Source organism: Cetorhinus maximus, chromosome 4 (genome assembly GCF_964194155.1).
Source record: "Cetorhinus maximus chromosome 4, sCetMax3.hap1.1, whole genome shotgun sequence".
NCBI classification, from domain to species: Eukaryota; Metazoa; Chordata; class Chondrichthyes; order Lamniformes; family Cetorhinidae; genus Cetorhinus; species Cetorhinus maximus.
In genome coordinates, this window is record NC_135882.1 from 158,348,877 (window position 1) to 158,364,991 (window position 16,115).

At 44.2% G+C, this 16,115-nt stretch overlaps 1 protein-coding gene across 1 annotated transcript in view; it reads left to right on the plus strand.

Moving 5' to 3' along the window:
* Positions 1-16,115, plus strand: part of mtcl1 (microtubule crosslinking factor 1) — a 224,296-nt gene that overhangs the window by 107,708 nt on the left and 100,473 nt on the right. Inside the window, exons 5-7 of the mRNA XM_078541012.1 lie at positions 4,021-5,346; positions 8,427-8,582; positions 15,515-15,637. Coding sequence (XP_078397138.1) covers positions 4,021-5,346; positions 8,427-8,582; positions 15,515-15,637 — 1,605 coding nt within the window. The remainder of the gene's footprint in view (positions 1-4,020; positions 5,347-8,426; positions 8,583-15,514; positions 15,638-16,115) is intronic.

The following is a 16,115-nucleotide window of genomic DNA, read 5'->3' on the forward strand; positions in this document are numbered from 1 at the left end:
CAGGGCCCATAGCCTTTGCAGTATCCAGTGCCTTTAGCAATTTCTTGATATCTTGCGGAATGAATCAAATTGGCTGAAGACTAACATCTGTGATGCTGAGGACCTCCGGAGGAGGCCAAGATGGATCATCCACTTGGCACTTCTGGCTGAAGATTGTAGCAAATGCTTCAGCCTTATCTTTCGCACTGATGTGCTGGGCTCCCCCATCGTTGAGGATGGGGATATTTGTCGAGCCTCCTCCTCCAGTTAGTCGTTTAATTGTCCATCACCATTCACAACTGGATGTGGCAGTACTTCAGAGCTTAGATCTGATCCATTGGTTGTGGATTCATTTAGCTCCATCTATCGCTTGCTGCTTCCCCTGTTTGGCACTCAAGCAGTCCTGTGTTGTAGTTTCACCAGGTTGGTACCTCATTTTTAGGTATGCCTTGTGCTGCTTCTGGGATGCCTTCCTGCACTTTTCATTGAATCAGGGTTCATCTCCTGGCTTGATGGTACTGGTAGAGTGGGGGATATGCCGGGCCATGAGGTTACAGATTGTGATTGAGTACAATTCTGCTGTTGCTTATGGCCCATTGCGCCTCATGGATGACCAGTTTTGAGTTGGTAGATCTGTTCAAAATCCATTTAGCATGGTGGAGGATATCCTCAATGTGCAGACAATCTCCACAAGGTTGCTCCTACCAACACCATCATGGACAGATCTACGATAGTTAGATTTGTGGGGACAAGGTCAAGTAGATTGTTCCCTCTTGTTGGTTCCCTCATCACCTGCCGAAGACCCAGTCTAGGATTTGGCCAACCTGGTTAGTAGTGGTGCTACCGAACCACTCTTGGTGATAGAAATTGAAGTCTCCTACCTAGAGTACATTCTGTGCCCTTACCACCCTCAGTGCTTCCTCCAAGTGGTGTTCAACATGGATGATTCATCAGCAGACATGGTAACCAGGCCCAGGAGTTAAAATGGCCCTTAACTCACATGGGTGACGTTATTGACGCTTCCCACTACCACCTTCGAATCAAGATTGTGCGCATATCTTGGGATTATTGTATTCAATATTACAAATAAGTACCTGTCACCAATTGGTGACACTGTGGTGAATATAGCTGCTACATGGAGACAATTCTCAATCTGTTCCCCCTAAACTCATGATGGGAAACCCAGCTATGGGAACATTAAGAAATATCAGATAGCGGAATCTCAGCACAAATTCAATGGATTAGGCAGGAAAACTTAACACCCCTGTAATATGTATCATCATGATTATGTCACGGAATTAATTGGCAGTAGGGACCCGCCCCTGACATAGATTAATTTTAATGAGGTAACTATGTTTTGTCATACTTTTGTTCAATTTATTGAAGACACCAAGGCTAACATTAATCAGATCAGTAATTTGGAAAGTGCTGGTTTCCTGTGCCCTTCTGCTTTTCTTTAAGTAATAGGACATGGTTCGGCAACCTCGATTTGCCTGTATAGATGAGGTTACACCAGAGTCAGGTGGGCACCTTGTCTGCCTGAAAAAAACGACCCAGTGAAAGTGGCAGTGGGTGGGAATAGGACAGTAATTTTTCTGAAGTGATTTTAACCCACCGTGCCCAGTAGGAATGGAAGGTCTAAGTGATTTTAACCACTTAGACCTTCCATTCCTACTGGGCACAGTGGGTTAAAAGTGCCCCCTCCTACCCACCCCCAGCCCTCCTTGTCAGCATATGATGTTCCAAGTTCAAAGATCAGGCACGGTTTGACTAAGGTAATATAATGTTGTTTTTCCTGTATATTTTCATATGTGATTGAGACCAAAAATTTCTCTAGCACTGTAGCTGTGTAATGCTGCAGTGCTAGTTTCTCATTTTTGAGATGCTTTAAAGATATTTGATGGGTCAGCCTCCCCGACAATCTGAACAGAATTGCAGCAACTCTTACCCTGTGTAATGTTCACCAATTCAATTTGATAATGTTTACACAGGCATAAATTTGTCAAATCTCACCAATCGGTATAGCATGTGTCAATTCCTTTGTTGCTCCTCCCAAAATAAAAGATTCCATTGAGTTATAGCCACAGGAGGAGGCCATTCGGCCCATTGAGCCTATATCAGCTCTCTGTAGAGCAAGTCAGCCCCACTCCCATGTAGACTAATTGATCAACCGGTACCATAATTCACCTTTCAGTTTGAATTTATAGATTAATGGTTTCGGCATGGTAATGTTCAAATTTTTCCACAGGAGAATTATCCACCCTGCAAAGACACACATTCCCCTCATTGATTTGCCCTGAGGCTTGTCTGACAGGAATGGAACGTGTTGCTGGGCCGGCACCAACATTACTCTCAGCGAGCTGCCAGCAGGTACATCAAAAGTGTCCTGATGAAGACCCAATATACAGGCTTCCGTTGTCCCTTACACGGAATGAAAGATAGACAGACCCACCTCATTAAAACCTGCTCTCGGGCTTTTGCGAACATTAGCCTTCGGACTGGGCTTTGACTGATTGGCTTGTGGTACAATTTCCACTCGCCCCCTCTGCAGAGGCACCAGCCCTCCATGTCAAATGAAAATTTGCTTTGGCTTCAACCCGCAGGCTGGGAAGGGAGGGGAAAAACGTCAGGCAGATTTGTCGTACTTGCTGACCATCCAGTGATCCCTCAAGCTGGGCTGTGATGCCCCGCATGGTTACATAGCCTGCAGTTAGTCTATGTGTAAAGGTATGCACGAAGAATCGAAGCTGGAGAAACGATCAGCATCTCCTACAGAGCTAATTAACTTTTTTTTAAAAAAAAGCTGGGCACTGATATTTTTCAAAGATCAGACCTTGATAATTAACTTGAAAATGAAACAATTCCTTTAGCGAGACATTGCAGCTTTCCATTAGAAAAATAAGCTTCATGTGGCTACCCTTTATTGGTTTATTTTTTGCCTCATTAGGTTGTGTAGAGTCTCCATTAATGGCACTATTAACCTGGTACAAGTGTAGCCTAGGGCTTTTTATCTGATAACACTCCTTTAAAACCCCTTAGGACATTCCACTATATTAGAGGTGCCATGTAAATGTAATTATCTGATTGTTTGAGGGCAATCTGCCTCTTGGTCACACCCCCCTCCATCTCCCTCGGGGAGATGCTTGGTATGTACTTCACAGCAGTTTACTCATCCTTCAAAGTTGATCTAAATGGAATATGATAAAAAAAATTGATTTAAGTTGTCCGCATCAAAGTTTTACTTGCACGGTATTCACCAGCAATCAAAGCTTGAAATGGGAATGCATTAATTCCTCACCCACAGGTTGACCTGCTCAGCATGTGAATTTGCTGTGAAGTGCTTAGGCACATCCTATGGTCATGAAAGGTGCTATATAAATGCAAGCCTTTCTTGCTTTTGTAGCTCAGCGATCCAAATCGGACACCCCAGTTAAGTAAAACCCTAGAAGTGAGAAGAACGTTGAAGAAACTTGCTTATGTGTCTCCCTAGGTATAATTTGGAAAGGCTGTCGAGCTGTATGTGTGGGATACTTGGGTTACAACATAGAAAGACTTGCCTGTGTTCAGTCCTTTGATCTGTGTGCAAGTTGAATTCTTGGGTCTATGACGGAAAGAATTTAGTGTGATCATTCCTCTTCCTGTGTTGTGTCAGTGAGTGATGACTTGGCAATTCCAAGCCTTTAAAGTGTATTAGGAATCCACAGTTGTGCTTTCCAGATGTGATGTGGTACTTTCAGGGAGCTCTGGCCAATTGGCATTATCTAGTTTTCCTTCTGTTTAAATCAGTGGAAAGTCAGGTAGAGTGAGTGTTCAACTTCCTGTGTGTGTCGTTCTGCACCATAAGTGCCTGACCTTATATACATTTAGATCCTTAAATTAATCACTGATAAACCTCATTAAACTCAGTTTTCAAAAGTGTGCATACTGAATTATTGAGTAAATGATTGGAAGACTTTGGTAACTGGCCCTTCTAGTCACAATAATCATTTTTAAGGTTGACTTCTGTAGAGCTCATTGACCTGTTAATCTTTCTAAATTCAGGAAGATAGTGCTGACCTCAGGTGCCAGCTCCAGTTTGCAAAGGAGGAAGGCTCTTTGATGCGCAAGAAAATGGCAAAACTGGGGAGGGAGAAGGATGAACTGGAGCATGAACTACAGAAGTACAAGTCCATCTACGGGGACGTGGACAGCCCACTTCCCACCGGAGAGGCCGGAGGACCCCCCAGTACCAGAGAGGCTGAGCTAAAACTGCGCCTGAAGCTCGTGGAGGAAGAGGCCAACATCCTGGGCAGGAAGATCGTTGAGCTGGAGGTGGAGAATAGGGGGCTCAAGGCCGAGATGGACGACATGAAGTGTCAGCACGATAAGGACTGCCTTAACCAGGAATACGTTTCAAGCATTCCTACCTCACCGCACGGCGACTCGGTTGAGTCCGCCACGGAACTGCGACGGCACCTGCAGTTCGTGGAGGAAGAGGCTGAGCTGCTGCGGCGCTCCATCAGCGAGATCGAAGACCACAACAAGCAGCTCACCAACGAGCTCAACATATTGAAGTGTGGGCCCGGCCAGGAGCCCACCTGGATCGAGGATGGTGCACTGAAATCCGGCGGATCCCTTCAGGAAGAGCTGAAAGCGGCTCGGCTCCAGATTAATGAGCTGAGTGGCAAAGTGATGAAGCTCCAGTACGAGAACCGGGTGCTGATTTCCAACGTGCAGCGCTACGATCTGGCGTCGCACCTCGGCCTCCGCACTGCCAGCCCCAGGGACAGCGACGCCGAGAGCGACCCGGGGAAGAAGGAGAGCGATGGCGAGGAGAGCAGGGGTCCGCCCCAGCCCAAAAGAGAGGGGCCCATCGGCGGGGAGAGCGACTCGGAAGAGGTCTGTGAGAAAACGTCTGGCTGCGGGAGCAGCAAGCCCTCTGACATCACCGACATTTGCACCTTGGAACTGCTGAGGAAGAGAGAAGACACGGAGTCGCTCGTCAACATCAAACGCGAGGCCGAGCGTCTGGGCAGGACTGTAGACCGTCTTATTACAGACACCGACAGCCTGATCTATGATGCCAAGCTGCTGGTGACGAGCGCGGCCTCGGACCAGGGGTTCAATGAAGACGGGGAGAGAAGTGAAAGCAGAAACGAGCCTGAGCTTTTGGATACAATCAACACCAGGATGAAGGCGTTTCGCTCGGAGTTACACACCTTCATGGAAAAAGTTGACCATCTCGGGGAAGGGCTCAGGGAACAAATGGATGACCTGTCGCCAATGCCAAACCTGACAGAGTCTGCCAGCTTTCTTTCCTCGGTGACGTCCATGTCTCGAGACTCTCCTGTCGGCACGCTGGGGAAGGAGCTTATCACCGACTTCCAGGTAAGCAAGCGGGCCTGCCTGCTTTTAGATACACGCTGCTGTTGCTTCTGCTACTGCCTTTAAACTAAATAACACTTTGCTTCTTTACTAAGCATAAACCAAACTACACTAAAACACGTACTAAATACATTCTGTACTCAGCTCATGGATCTTGATGTGAAGCCTCAAACATACTTGGAAAAATTGTAAGACCAACAATTAGGCAGGCCTGTTAGACTCTAATGAGCAGCGTTCATTTACATCCAAGTGTCAAAAGCTCATAGAGACTGGCTCAAATATAATTAGGCTACTTAAAGTATGGCAGTATTCAAGTTCTAGATTTTCAAAAAAATTATAAAACCCCCTTTTACTTTAAAATGCTTTTTTTTTACAGTAGAACTGCCATTCATTAAAAAAATACACAGCCCCTGTGCTTGATTTTCTGACCATTCCCTTTAATGCAGGGAAAAATCAGGAGCTGATGGGCACAGAAACAGAAATTCGACCCTCTGTAGGTTTAAGGGCAGTGTGCCATCAAGTCTGCTCACTCTCTGCTGTTCCTGGGCCATCACAGATCAGGTGCAGTGGCAAATTCAGTGGTGCAAAATGTCATGTTTATCACACGTTCTCTTGGTGATAGTCAGACGAAGGGATTGGGGGAAGGGAAGCAGCTGCTTCATCCCTGAACTCGAGCAAGCCCAGAACAGCTGACCTCAGGCAGGAGGAGGAAGTGCCCCCCCCCCCCCCGCTCTTCCAGAACAGATTTTCCCAAAATATCGGTATATGCACCTTTAGAGTACCGGTCATGAGCTGCGAAGCCACTATGCGACTGAAATAGTAGCATGAACCGTGCTTTAATTGCTTGCTACGTGAAGCAAAATAGGGTTTGCACTTGTTTGGTGCAGACCAGACAGGCCAGTCTTACTGTCAGCTGATTGGACATTTCCAAAATTTCTGACCCTTGAAGTAAAAGCCCAGCTCTTTTCCCACTGGACGAGGATGAATTGATTATTTGGGTTATGAAAGCTTTCAATAAGTTTCCAATGGCTTCACCTCAGATTTAAAGCCATGATTAATCCCTTTCTGACCTTTCTGTCATTGGACCCTTTGCTGTCCTACCCTCCCCTGTTTGATTTTGAACTTTGCAAAATATGACAACTTTGTTTAGACCGTTTGAGCGTGTTCATGTTGGCGTTACAGAATGAGATTTCTAAACCTGACAAAGCTGACATCCTGATAGCTCAGTGGTTAAGTGCACTATGTAATGGAGCACTGACCCAAACAAACAGGATCGACAATTGCTTTATGCCGAGTTAGTTCATCACAGCAGGGAAAGTGGTGGGGGCACTACAACCGACCTCAGGCTAGTTAAGCTGGCACATACCATGGCAGACAGGTATATTTTACGAAGCTATAGGTTGCCCTGTGAATTGACCCTGCTCATTTCTTTGTTGTGCTGCAATTCGTTTAGCCCATCACAATGGACTGTTAAATTAAACTAGTAAAACTTTCCACATAAGTGTGCAGATTTTTGTAATTCAAGGCTATTGAGGGATAGGGACCAAAGTGAGTAAATGGAATTAGGATTCACATCAACCAAGGTTTAATTGAATAGTGGAATAGCTGGAGAGGCTGAATGGCCTGCTGCTGATTCTATGTATATCTACCGAAGCAGTTAGAAGCCATGATTTCATTGTACCTGACAGCTGAGTAAAATTTATATAAAACTTTAATTAATATTCTTAATTCCTTTTTATATATAAATGGTAAGGAGTTTTATCTATTTCATTGATAGGCCTGAGAAATCTGTAAATGTTGAGCTGTCAGACTCCACCAGTCAAACAGCCAATCTCACTGGTTACAATTCAGTTTGTGCCTTCCCAATATGGCCTTGCTTGGGTAGAAAATGGCAGCAAGCTTGGCGGGAGTATTAATGATTGGAAAGTGCACGTACAAACTTCAAATTGCGAGCTTCAGCCCCACCTCTCCTCTGCCGTAGACACCTCCAGGTCACTAATCACTGACAAGCGTTGTGTTGATTGTGGCTAGTTTGGAGTTTATCTCCAGTGCTTTCCATGGTTGGAATAGTTTGCTGGCAACCACTGTCCAATCCCAGATGTCAAAAATAGCCACTTTGGCAAGTTGCTAGAGGCCTGATGACATCCAATGAAATGCTATCTCAGTATGAGCTATTGACTTCAAAGAGGAAATGGAAACAGAAAACATTAACCTCTTCAACACTGCACATAGCATATTGAAAGGCTGTTATGATTAACTTAAGAGTAGTTTATAAAAGTCACTAGACTTCCTAAACATTACTATTGGTGATGTTAGCAGATAAATGTTTAATACATTTGTCCGGAAGTGTAGTGAGGTAATACCTTATTTAAAATAAACAGGTTAACACCCATGTTAAAATAGTGACCAAAGCAATATAATTTCCCCATTGTCATCATCAACAGGAATGAGTAGGCTTAGCTGTTCATTAGTTCATTCGTTCTAATCACTATGAGTTTCTCGGGTCCCTTGGATCCCATTCCATGAGCTGAATTACAGAATATCAGAGGCGGTTCAAGATTCACAATTCGCTTAATGATCCATGGAAAGACACAAGGTGCACATGCCATGAAATCAAGCATCCCGCCTTCCTCTACGCAAGGGAGTGCGTGGTGTCCTCGGACGCAGCACAACGATTAACGGATGGTACTTGCCATTGGCTGAGGAACCACCCCTGGATGATGCTTTATGCATGGCTACTGCGAGGATAGGCAAACCTTGTACCAAAATTCTTTCATGATCCGTAAGCTTACCGTTGGTTTGATTCATGCATCCTTCATTGCATGCGCCTCATAACCAGTGTTTGCATTCTTTTTTCCTCTCTTTCTCTTTTTTCTTTTCAGATGTTTCAGCCCATCATTTTGCTTATACTCATTTTGGTTCTGTTTTCATCACTCTCTTATGCCACTGTGTTTAAGTTGGTTTTTCTTTTCACGCTTTTCTTTGTCTTGTAGTTTTTTAGTCGTCTACTATACCCATTTTTGTTTTTTTTATTTCCCCCCTGTCCTTTGTTGTTTTTGTTAAATCGCCCATGCACTCAACAGTCCAAACTGAGGGACCAGCCAGATTGGCAGCTAGTCCCTGATCACAGAGAGGAGCAAGAGACCCTCCAGACTCGAGGCGCCATGGACCAAATCCGCAAAGCTGATGGAGACTACAAAATATATAGGACAGAAGACGAGAGCTGTTTCAGTTCAGAGGTAACTAAAGAACATGCTGTCTGTGTTTTGAAGGGAAAGAATTTTGAGTGACATAGCAGTTCCAGTCCTGTGGAGCTAGGTTCCCAATTCGGTGGAATAGGTTCAAATCCCTTGGTTACGATCCCCATAGAAACTGATAACTTTTAAAAAGAGATATGAACTTTTTACAGACTAAACAGAGGATCGAATGACAAGATTTCACATTTTAAAAATGTTACTATAACAATCCAACTAAAATCAACATTGAATAAACGGTATTTAGTCGGCATCTAATACACTACATTACAAAAAGGTATTCCTAATTCACTTCTGAACACAACTAAAATCCCCACGCCACAAATATACATTACCCAACACTCTCTATAGACCTCCAGTCTTGGGCCTAAAGCCAAACTCCTTCCAACTCTAACAGGATACCTTCACCCTGCTTCACAAAGGTAAAGGTAAGCCTTGGTTCGAACATGGACAAAAGAACTGAACTCCAGAGGTGAGGTGAGAGTGACTGCCCTGGACATCAAGGCAGCATCTGACCCAATGTGGCATCAAGGAGTTCTAGCAAAACTGGAATCAATGGGAATCAGGGGGAAAATTCTCCACTGGTTGGAGTCTTACCTAGCACAAAGGAAGATAGTTGTGTTCACTGGAGGTCAAACATCTCAGTTCCAGGACATAACTGCAGGAGTTCCTCAGGGTAGTGTCCTAGGCCCAACCATCTTCAGCTGCTTCATCAATGACCTTCCCTCCATCATAAGGTCAGAAGTGGTGATGTTTGCTGATGATTGCACAATGTTCAGCACCATTCATGACTCCTCAGTTACCCAAGCAGTCCATGTCCAAATGCAGCGAGACCTGGACAATATCCAGGCTTGGGCTGACAAGCGACAAGTAACATTCGTGCCACACAAGTGTCAGAAAATGACCATCTCCAACAAGAGAGAATCTAACCATCACCTCTTGACATTCAATGGCATTACCATCACTGAATCCCCCACTATCAACATCCTGGGGGGGTTACCATTGACCAGAAACTGAACTGGACCAGCCATATAAGTACTGTGACTACAAGAGCAGGTCAGGGGCTAGTGGTCCCTCCTGACTCCCCAAAGCCTGTCCACCATTTACAAGGCACAAATTGGGGGTGCCACTTGCCTGGATGAATGCAGCTCCCACATCACTCAAGAAGCTTGACACCATCAAGGACAAAGCAACCGCTTGATTGGCACCACATCCACAAACTCCTTTCACCACCACCGACACACAGTGGCAGCAGTGTATATCATTTACAAGATGTACTGCAGCAACTCAGCAAGGCTCCTTGACAGCACCTTCCAAGCCTACAATCACTACCATCTAGAAGGACAATGGCAGCAGATACCTGGGAACACCACCACCTGGAAGTTTCCCTCCAAGTCACTCACCATCCTAACATGGAAATATACCGCCGTTCCTTCACTGTCGCTGGGTCAAAATCCTGCAACTCCCTCCCTAACAGCACTGTGGGTGTACCTACACCACATGGACTGCAGCGGTTTAAGAAGGCAGCTCACCATCACCTTCTCAAGGGCAATTAGGGATGGGCAATGAATGCTGGCTTAGCTACTGATGCTCACGTGAATAAAATGAATGAATTAAAAAACTCCTCCAATGTCCTTTTAAACAAAGTTCCTTTCACCTAATCCTTTGAGCATAATTGAATGGACTTCCCATTGCAAGTTTCCCTCTGATGATTCCACAGTCTCTAACTTTTCACAATTCTTTTTCCCTCAAACATGGGTTCTGTCCTTACCAGCCCTCTGCTTGCTGCTTATCCCAAACACAGTCCTTTTCTTCTGCCTGGCATAGCAGTACCTGTTGTGGGTCATCTTCCCCGAAACCTTCAGCCTGCCTTCCACTGTGAGTCTGCACTTGGCAAGGCTAGTTGCTCCGCCCTTTGTGACCTGGGGCAACATTTTCTCCCCCCACCATGAGGGGGGATGTGCGGGAGCGAGCATGGGCAGGCGGGCAGACGGCCCTCCAATCGGCGCCCCCAATTGGGTGCACGCTGCCATTTTTTATGGGCGGGCCAATTAAGGCCTGCCCAACGTGACGTCCGCACGGAAGCGCTATGCTCTTCCTGTGCGAGCGGGGAGGATACCAAATGCAGAAGTGCTCTCCGCTCTCCCTGAGACTAAGTGCTGCCTCAGGGAGATCGGTTCCCAAAGTGAAAAAGTTATTCTGTCGAGAATATCATTTACCATCCATGTCCCCATATGTGACGATGTCACATGAGTTGGGACATGGACATAACTTTAAATAAAAGTGAATCTTAATTTCTCAATTCAGTCATGAAACTTCATTCTGCCCGTGGAGGAGGTTTTGTGCTTTTTCAGGTGGCCGCCAGCTTCACAACGTCCCCCATACTAGGGCATTCTGTTTAAACTTATGTTAAAAGAGACAGGTTAAAACATAACCATCCTATAAAACCTAAAGTCTCATAGAAACCTATAAAATTCTAACAGGACTAGACAGGGTAGAAGCAGGAAGGATGTTCCCGATGATGGAGGAGTCCAGAACCAGGGGTCACAGTCTGAGGATATGGGGTAGACCATTTAGGACTGAGATGAGGAGAAATTTCTTCACCCAGAGTGGTGAGTTTGTGGAATTCGCTACCACAGAAAGTAGCTGAGGCCAAAACATTGTATGTTTTCAAGAAGGAGTTAGATATAGCTCTTGGGGCGAAAGGGATCAAAGGATATGGGGAGAAAGTGGGGGCAGGTTATTGAGTTGGATGATCAGCCATGATCATAACGAATGGTGGAGCAGGCTCGAAGGGCCGAATGGCCTACTCCTCCTATTTTCTATGTTTCTTTGTAATGCTTGGCTTGAACATTTGGGATTGCCCATGAGGGCTAGCTTTGCCTTTGATCATCGATAATTGGGAGGATTGTAAAGGAGACAAAAAGAAGGGCATTCTCGAGTTGCAGAGATCATGATGTTGTCTATGTAGTTCAGCAGATCATGATTGAAGGCGTGAACATTTATCAATATCCTGGAGTTTTGTTTACCTAACGCATAGGATCAGTGAGTATAAATGCATAACTTTCTCTTAGAAATGCAAATGGGTGGGGTAGAGCCTGAGGAACTGTACATTAGGGGGAATTTTACGATCCCTGGTTGGTAAATTTGCAGGTGGTGGGTGGACATGTAAAATAGAATGGGTGGCTAGCCCAAAACCCCAGGCTCACCTTTCAGTGCAACACCCATGTTCCTTCTCCTTGGGATAGCTTGTAGCCTCAGCAGCGGCCACTACTGAGTTCTGGCATTGCTGGGATTGCTCACCTGCCGATTAATCCGATTGGCCGGAAGCTCCCAAGGGTGGGACTTCCTTTCCCTGAAGGACACAAGTCCCACTCTCAGCTCGTTAAGGCCGCATCACAGCCCTTTTCAAAGTTGGTTGGCTCAAGGCTGACTTTTCTACTGGGTGCAGGAGCAATACATTCCCCTCACCAACCCCACAACCTCCCACCCCTGTAAAATTCACTCCGTGATCTCTGGAAGGATTGGCTATGATGAGGTGAATTATTGGTTAGTCAATGTCTGATGGGTTAACTAAGGACCAGCTCTGAACACCAATGGAAGTACCCCCCCTCTCTTTCTCTCCCTCTCTCTCTCCCTCTCTCTTTCCCTCTTTCCCAATAGGAAACGATCAATTTAATAACAAGAAAAATGCAGGTAGACTAGAAACAGTCCAAAGTGAAGACAGAGGCCTATGTAAGAAAAATAGGGCCTTTCCCTGGAGTGGAATCTGACCACACTGTGTTTTTGCAACAGGATCAGTCTGCATTCCAAGTTACACCTAAGCATTGGAGCGATGAATCATACAATCCTGACCTTGCGTTTTAGAAACATGCGTTTTTTTTTCTGTTTCTGGCATTGAGTCAGTTTTAACACTTCCAGTGTACTCAATTTCTTATCAGTATGACAGTGTCCAACATAACCATCCACACACCACAATTGTAGGGAAGCTCCTCATTAGAAAATATCTTTATTTAGAATGTATTTGTGATGGTAGTTGCAAGAGAAAGATGACTTGGATAGTTTGTGCTGTGTACAATGTTTCCCACCAGTAGTTGGAAAATCAGCTCTTGTGTTTGCACTTGATAGACGCGTGTGGGACATGGGGAGTGCCGGAAATTGTTCTAGAAATAGCTTGCCTCATTTTTTTCGTGGAGGTGTTTGTAGAGCCAGGATAAGTAGGAATGCAGGGGTAGCCCCACAAATGCACTGTGGCCCACTGCCAACTGCTCAACATCTCTCTTCCCAACCCTTTCATTCCTCACTTTTAGTGGCCGATCTTGACTGGCTGGCTCGCTCATGGAGTTGCCAGATTTTCAGACCTCTGGGTGGAAAAAAGTGCCTGCTGACGTTCATTGAGCACTCGGCAGTTGGCACAAATGATGATGATGAGACCTGAATCTATCAATGACTAGGCCCTTCGATGCTGACCTTAGGCAGATCCACCAATTTTGGGTAAAAATTCAAAAACCGCTCCTGAGAGCTTGAGTTTTGCTGACATTTTGACACACCTAAGAAAGGAGAAAATAGAATTTACAACATTTTAGTTAGTGGAAAACAAATTTTAAATAGATATATCAGGAAGAACATTTTTACCTAAAGAGCAACAACTGTTCAGAGTAATATTTGAAGTACAGTAATGAAGACAAAAGCAATATTTGCAGTTAGATCCCTAGAGGGACAACCTTTACGGAATAAATGACCATACCTTATACATGGAGAAGAAAACAGTTGACGTTTCGAGTCCTCACGACCCTTCGGCAGAACGAAGGTCGTGAGGACTCGAAATGTCAACTGTTTTCTTCTCCACCGATGCTGCCAGACCTGCTGAGTTTTTCCAGGTAATTCTGTTTTTGTTTTGGATTTCCAGCATCCGCAGTAGCTTTTAGCTTTTTGTTTTTATACCTTATACATGACTGTTCTCGTGTTCATATAATCGCAGGTTATTTCATTTTTTTTTAAAAAGAAAGTTAAATTAAGTTGATTTTGCTTATCACTGTCCTTTTAGAATTCTATGTCACCTCAGTACACGTTAATGAGATGTTGTAGGCCTTAGGTTTGTTTGCACTGAGAGTGGTGATGAATACTTTCAACATAGCTCGATATTAATAGATGTATATTAGTAACCTGGACTTGAGTATACAGGGCATAATTTCAAAGTTTGCAGACGATATGTAACTCTGAAATGTAGCAACAAAAAAAAATGAGGTAAATAGTAACAGACTTTAGGAAGACATTAACAGATTGGTGAAATGGGAAGACATTGTAGATTAAGTTTAATGTGGAGAAGTGAAGTGATGCATGTTGATAGGAAGAATGAGGAAAGACAATATGTACAATTTTAAAGGGGTATAGGAACAGAGAGACCTGCAAGTGTATGTACTCAAATCTTTGATGGTTGCAGGACCATTTTAACAAAGAAATAGAGTACAAAAGAAAGGACGCTAAGCTTTTTTAAAGCACTTATTATGTTCATTTCTGGGCACTGCAAGGTGGGAAGGATGCCAAGGCCTTAGAGAGGATGCAGAAGAGATTTACTAGAAGTGCAGCAGGCATGAGGGGCTTCGAGTATATGGAGAGACTGGAGAAGATGTTTTCCTTAAAGCAGAGAAGGCGTTTTACTAAAGGCATTCAAAATCATGAACATGAATCAAGAGTGAAAAAGGAGGAACTGTTCCCAGGGTCAGGAATCAGAGGGCACATATTTAAGGTGCTGACAAAAGAACCTGAGACGACATGAGGGAACTTTCATTAGTACATTAACTCTGGAATACACTATCTGAAAGGGTGATGAAGCAGATTCAACAGTAACGTTCGAAAAAATTGGAGAATTACGGGAAAAGGGGAAAAAAATGAGGCTAGGGAAAAGGACAGGGGAGTAGGTTTAATTGGATAGCTTTCCCAAAGAGCTGGCACAAGCATGATGGACAGAATGGCCTCCTCCTGTGCTGTGTCATTCTATGATTCTAAGAGGAAGAGGGAAAACACAGGAAAGAATACAGGAGGCTTCAGAAACCTCAATATTAGGAAAAGATAAAGGTGGAAAGATTAGGAGAACACAAAACATGTGGGGATTGAGGAGAAACAGGTCGATGTTGTGAATGTACAATTTAATTTTGGTCTTTTTTATGAAACTGTTCAGCCAGGAGAAACATTAATCACTTCTGTTCTCCCATTCTATTCTACAGCGTGAATCCTTCTGCGGTTAAGGTTAGACCATGATGCTGCTTTTGGTATCTGGTGGCGTACAAAGGTTTAAATAGCTCCAAGGAAAACTGCATGTGTGGTTTTAATGCAACGCAGGTGTAGGTTTTCCTTAAGGTCAGATCTCCTGTTGTTCATTAGTGGGGAGCTCTTTAATGAGAAATAGTAACTAGAAACACCGCAATCCAATATTCAGAGAAAGCAGGTAATGATAAAAGGCCACATTTGGAGAATCAGTTGGACTAGCACATCTCAATACTGATATCACTGTTTGTCAATAAATATTTTAGCATCTTTAATCCTGAAACAGAGAACTGGAGGGCAATTAAATACGAGGGGTGAAATTCCTTCTATTGGTAATTATACTATTTAAAAATCCCATTTTGTCGTCACCTGCCCTTTCCTGTGAAATTACTGACAGGAGGGAGTTCATTGCAGCTCAGGCACACAAGTGGTCCATTATTGCTGCTGTGGTTTTCATCTGCATTAACAATGTGCACAGTCTTAGATTTCACAGTCACACACAGTGGGTAATATCCAAGGTTCAAGAGTAGAAGCTTCATTATCATTTCTGTAATAACTCAGAAATTCTTGAGGAAGAATTCTGGAAAAGTGTCAGGATATTTATTTATATGGCTTCAACTGAACATGTTCCTTTGTCTCAAAATGCACAGCTCAGGGAATCCCGTGTTTTACCGGAACAGGACCTATCTGTTCAAGAGCTCCAGGTTCGTCTGGAACAGGAAAGACAGCTTCGGGAGGATGAAAACGAAAAATTCACCAGCAAGATCATCCAGGTGGGTGCAGGCAATTGCTGAGTAAAACTATCCAAGTAGGTTAATGCAAGATGCTCAAAGAAAGTTACACTTAAAAAAAAGAATGGTATCCTTGCTAATTGAAGTGCTGCAGAATCATTAAGTCCCAAGTTTAATCCCTTGGTCTCTGCTCAATCAGCTTTTCTCACTCAGGTCTTTATTTGGATCGCTACCGTTGGTCTTGGTGCCTTTAGGTGAGGGAGAGGTTCTTGCACCTGATTCCTATCCAGTGAACTCAGACCATGAACTCTGTCCTCCATTTTGAATTTCTCCCCCCAGCCTTTATCTTGTCCTCGTGTTTTTCCTTTCAGACAGTGTTGATCTTTATTCTGCCATTAATACTTACTCTGGACCAATGCTTTGTTTCTTTAACATTATCATTACTAGTCCCTTTGCTTTATGTTCTTTGTCATTTAATCACCCCTGCCCTCTAACCTATCCCTGAACCCTTTTGCTCCAC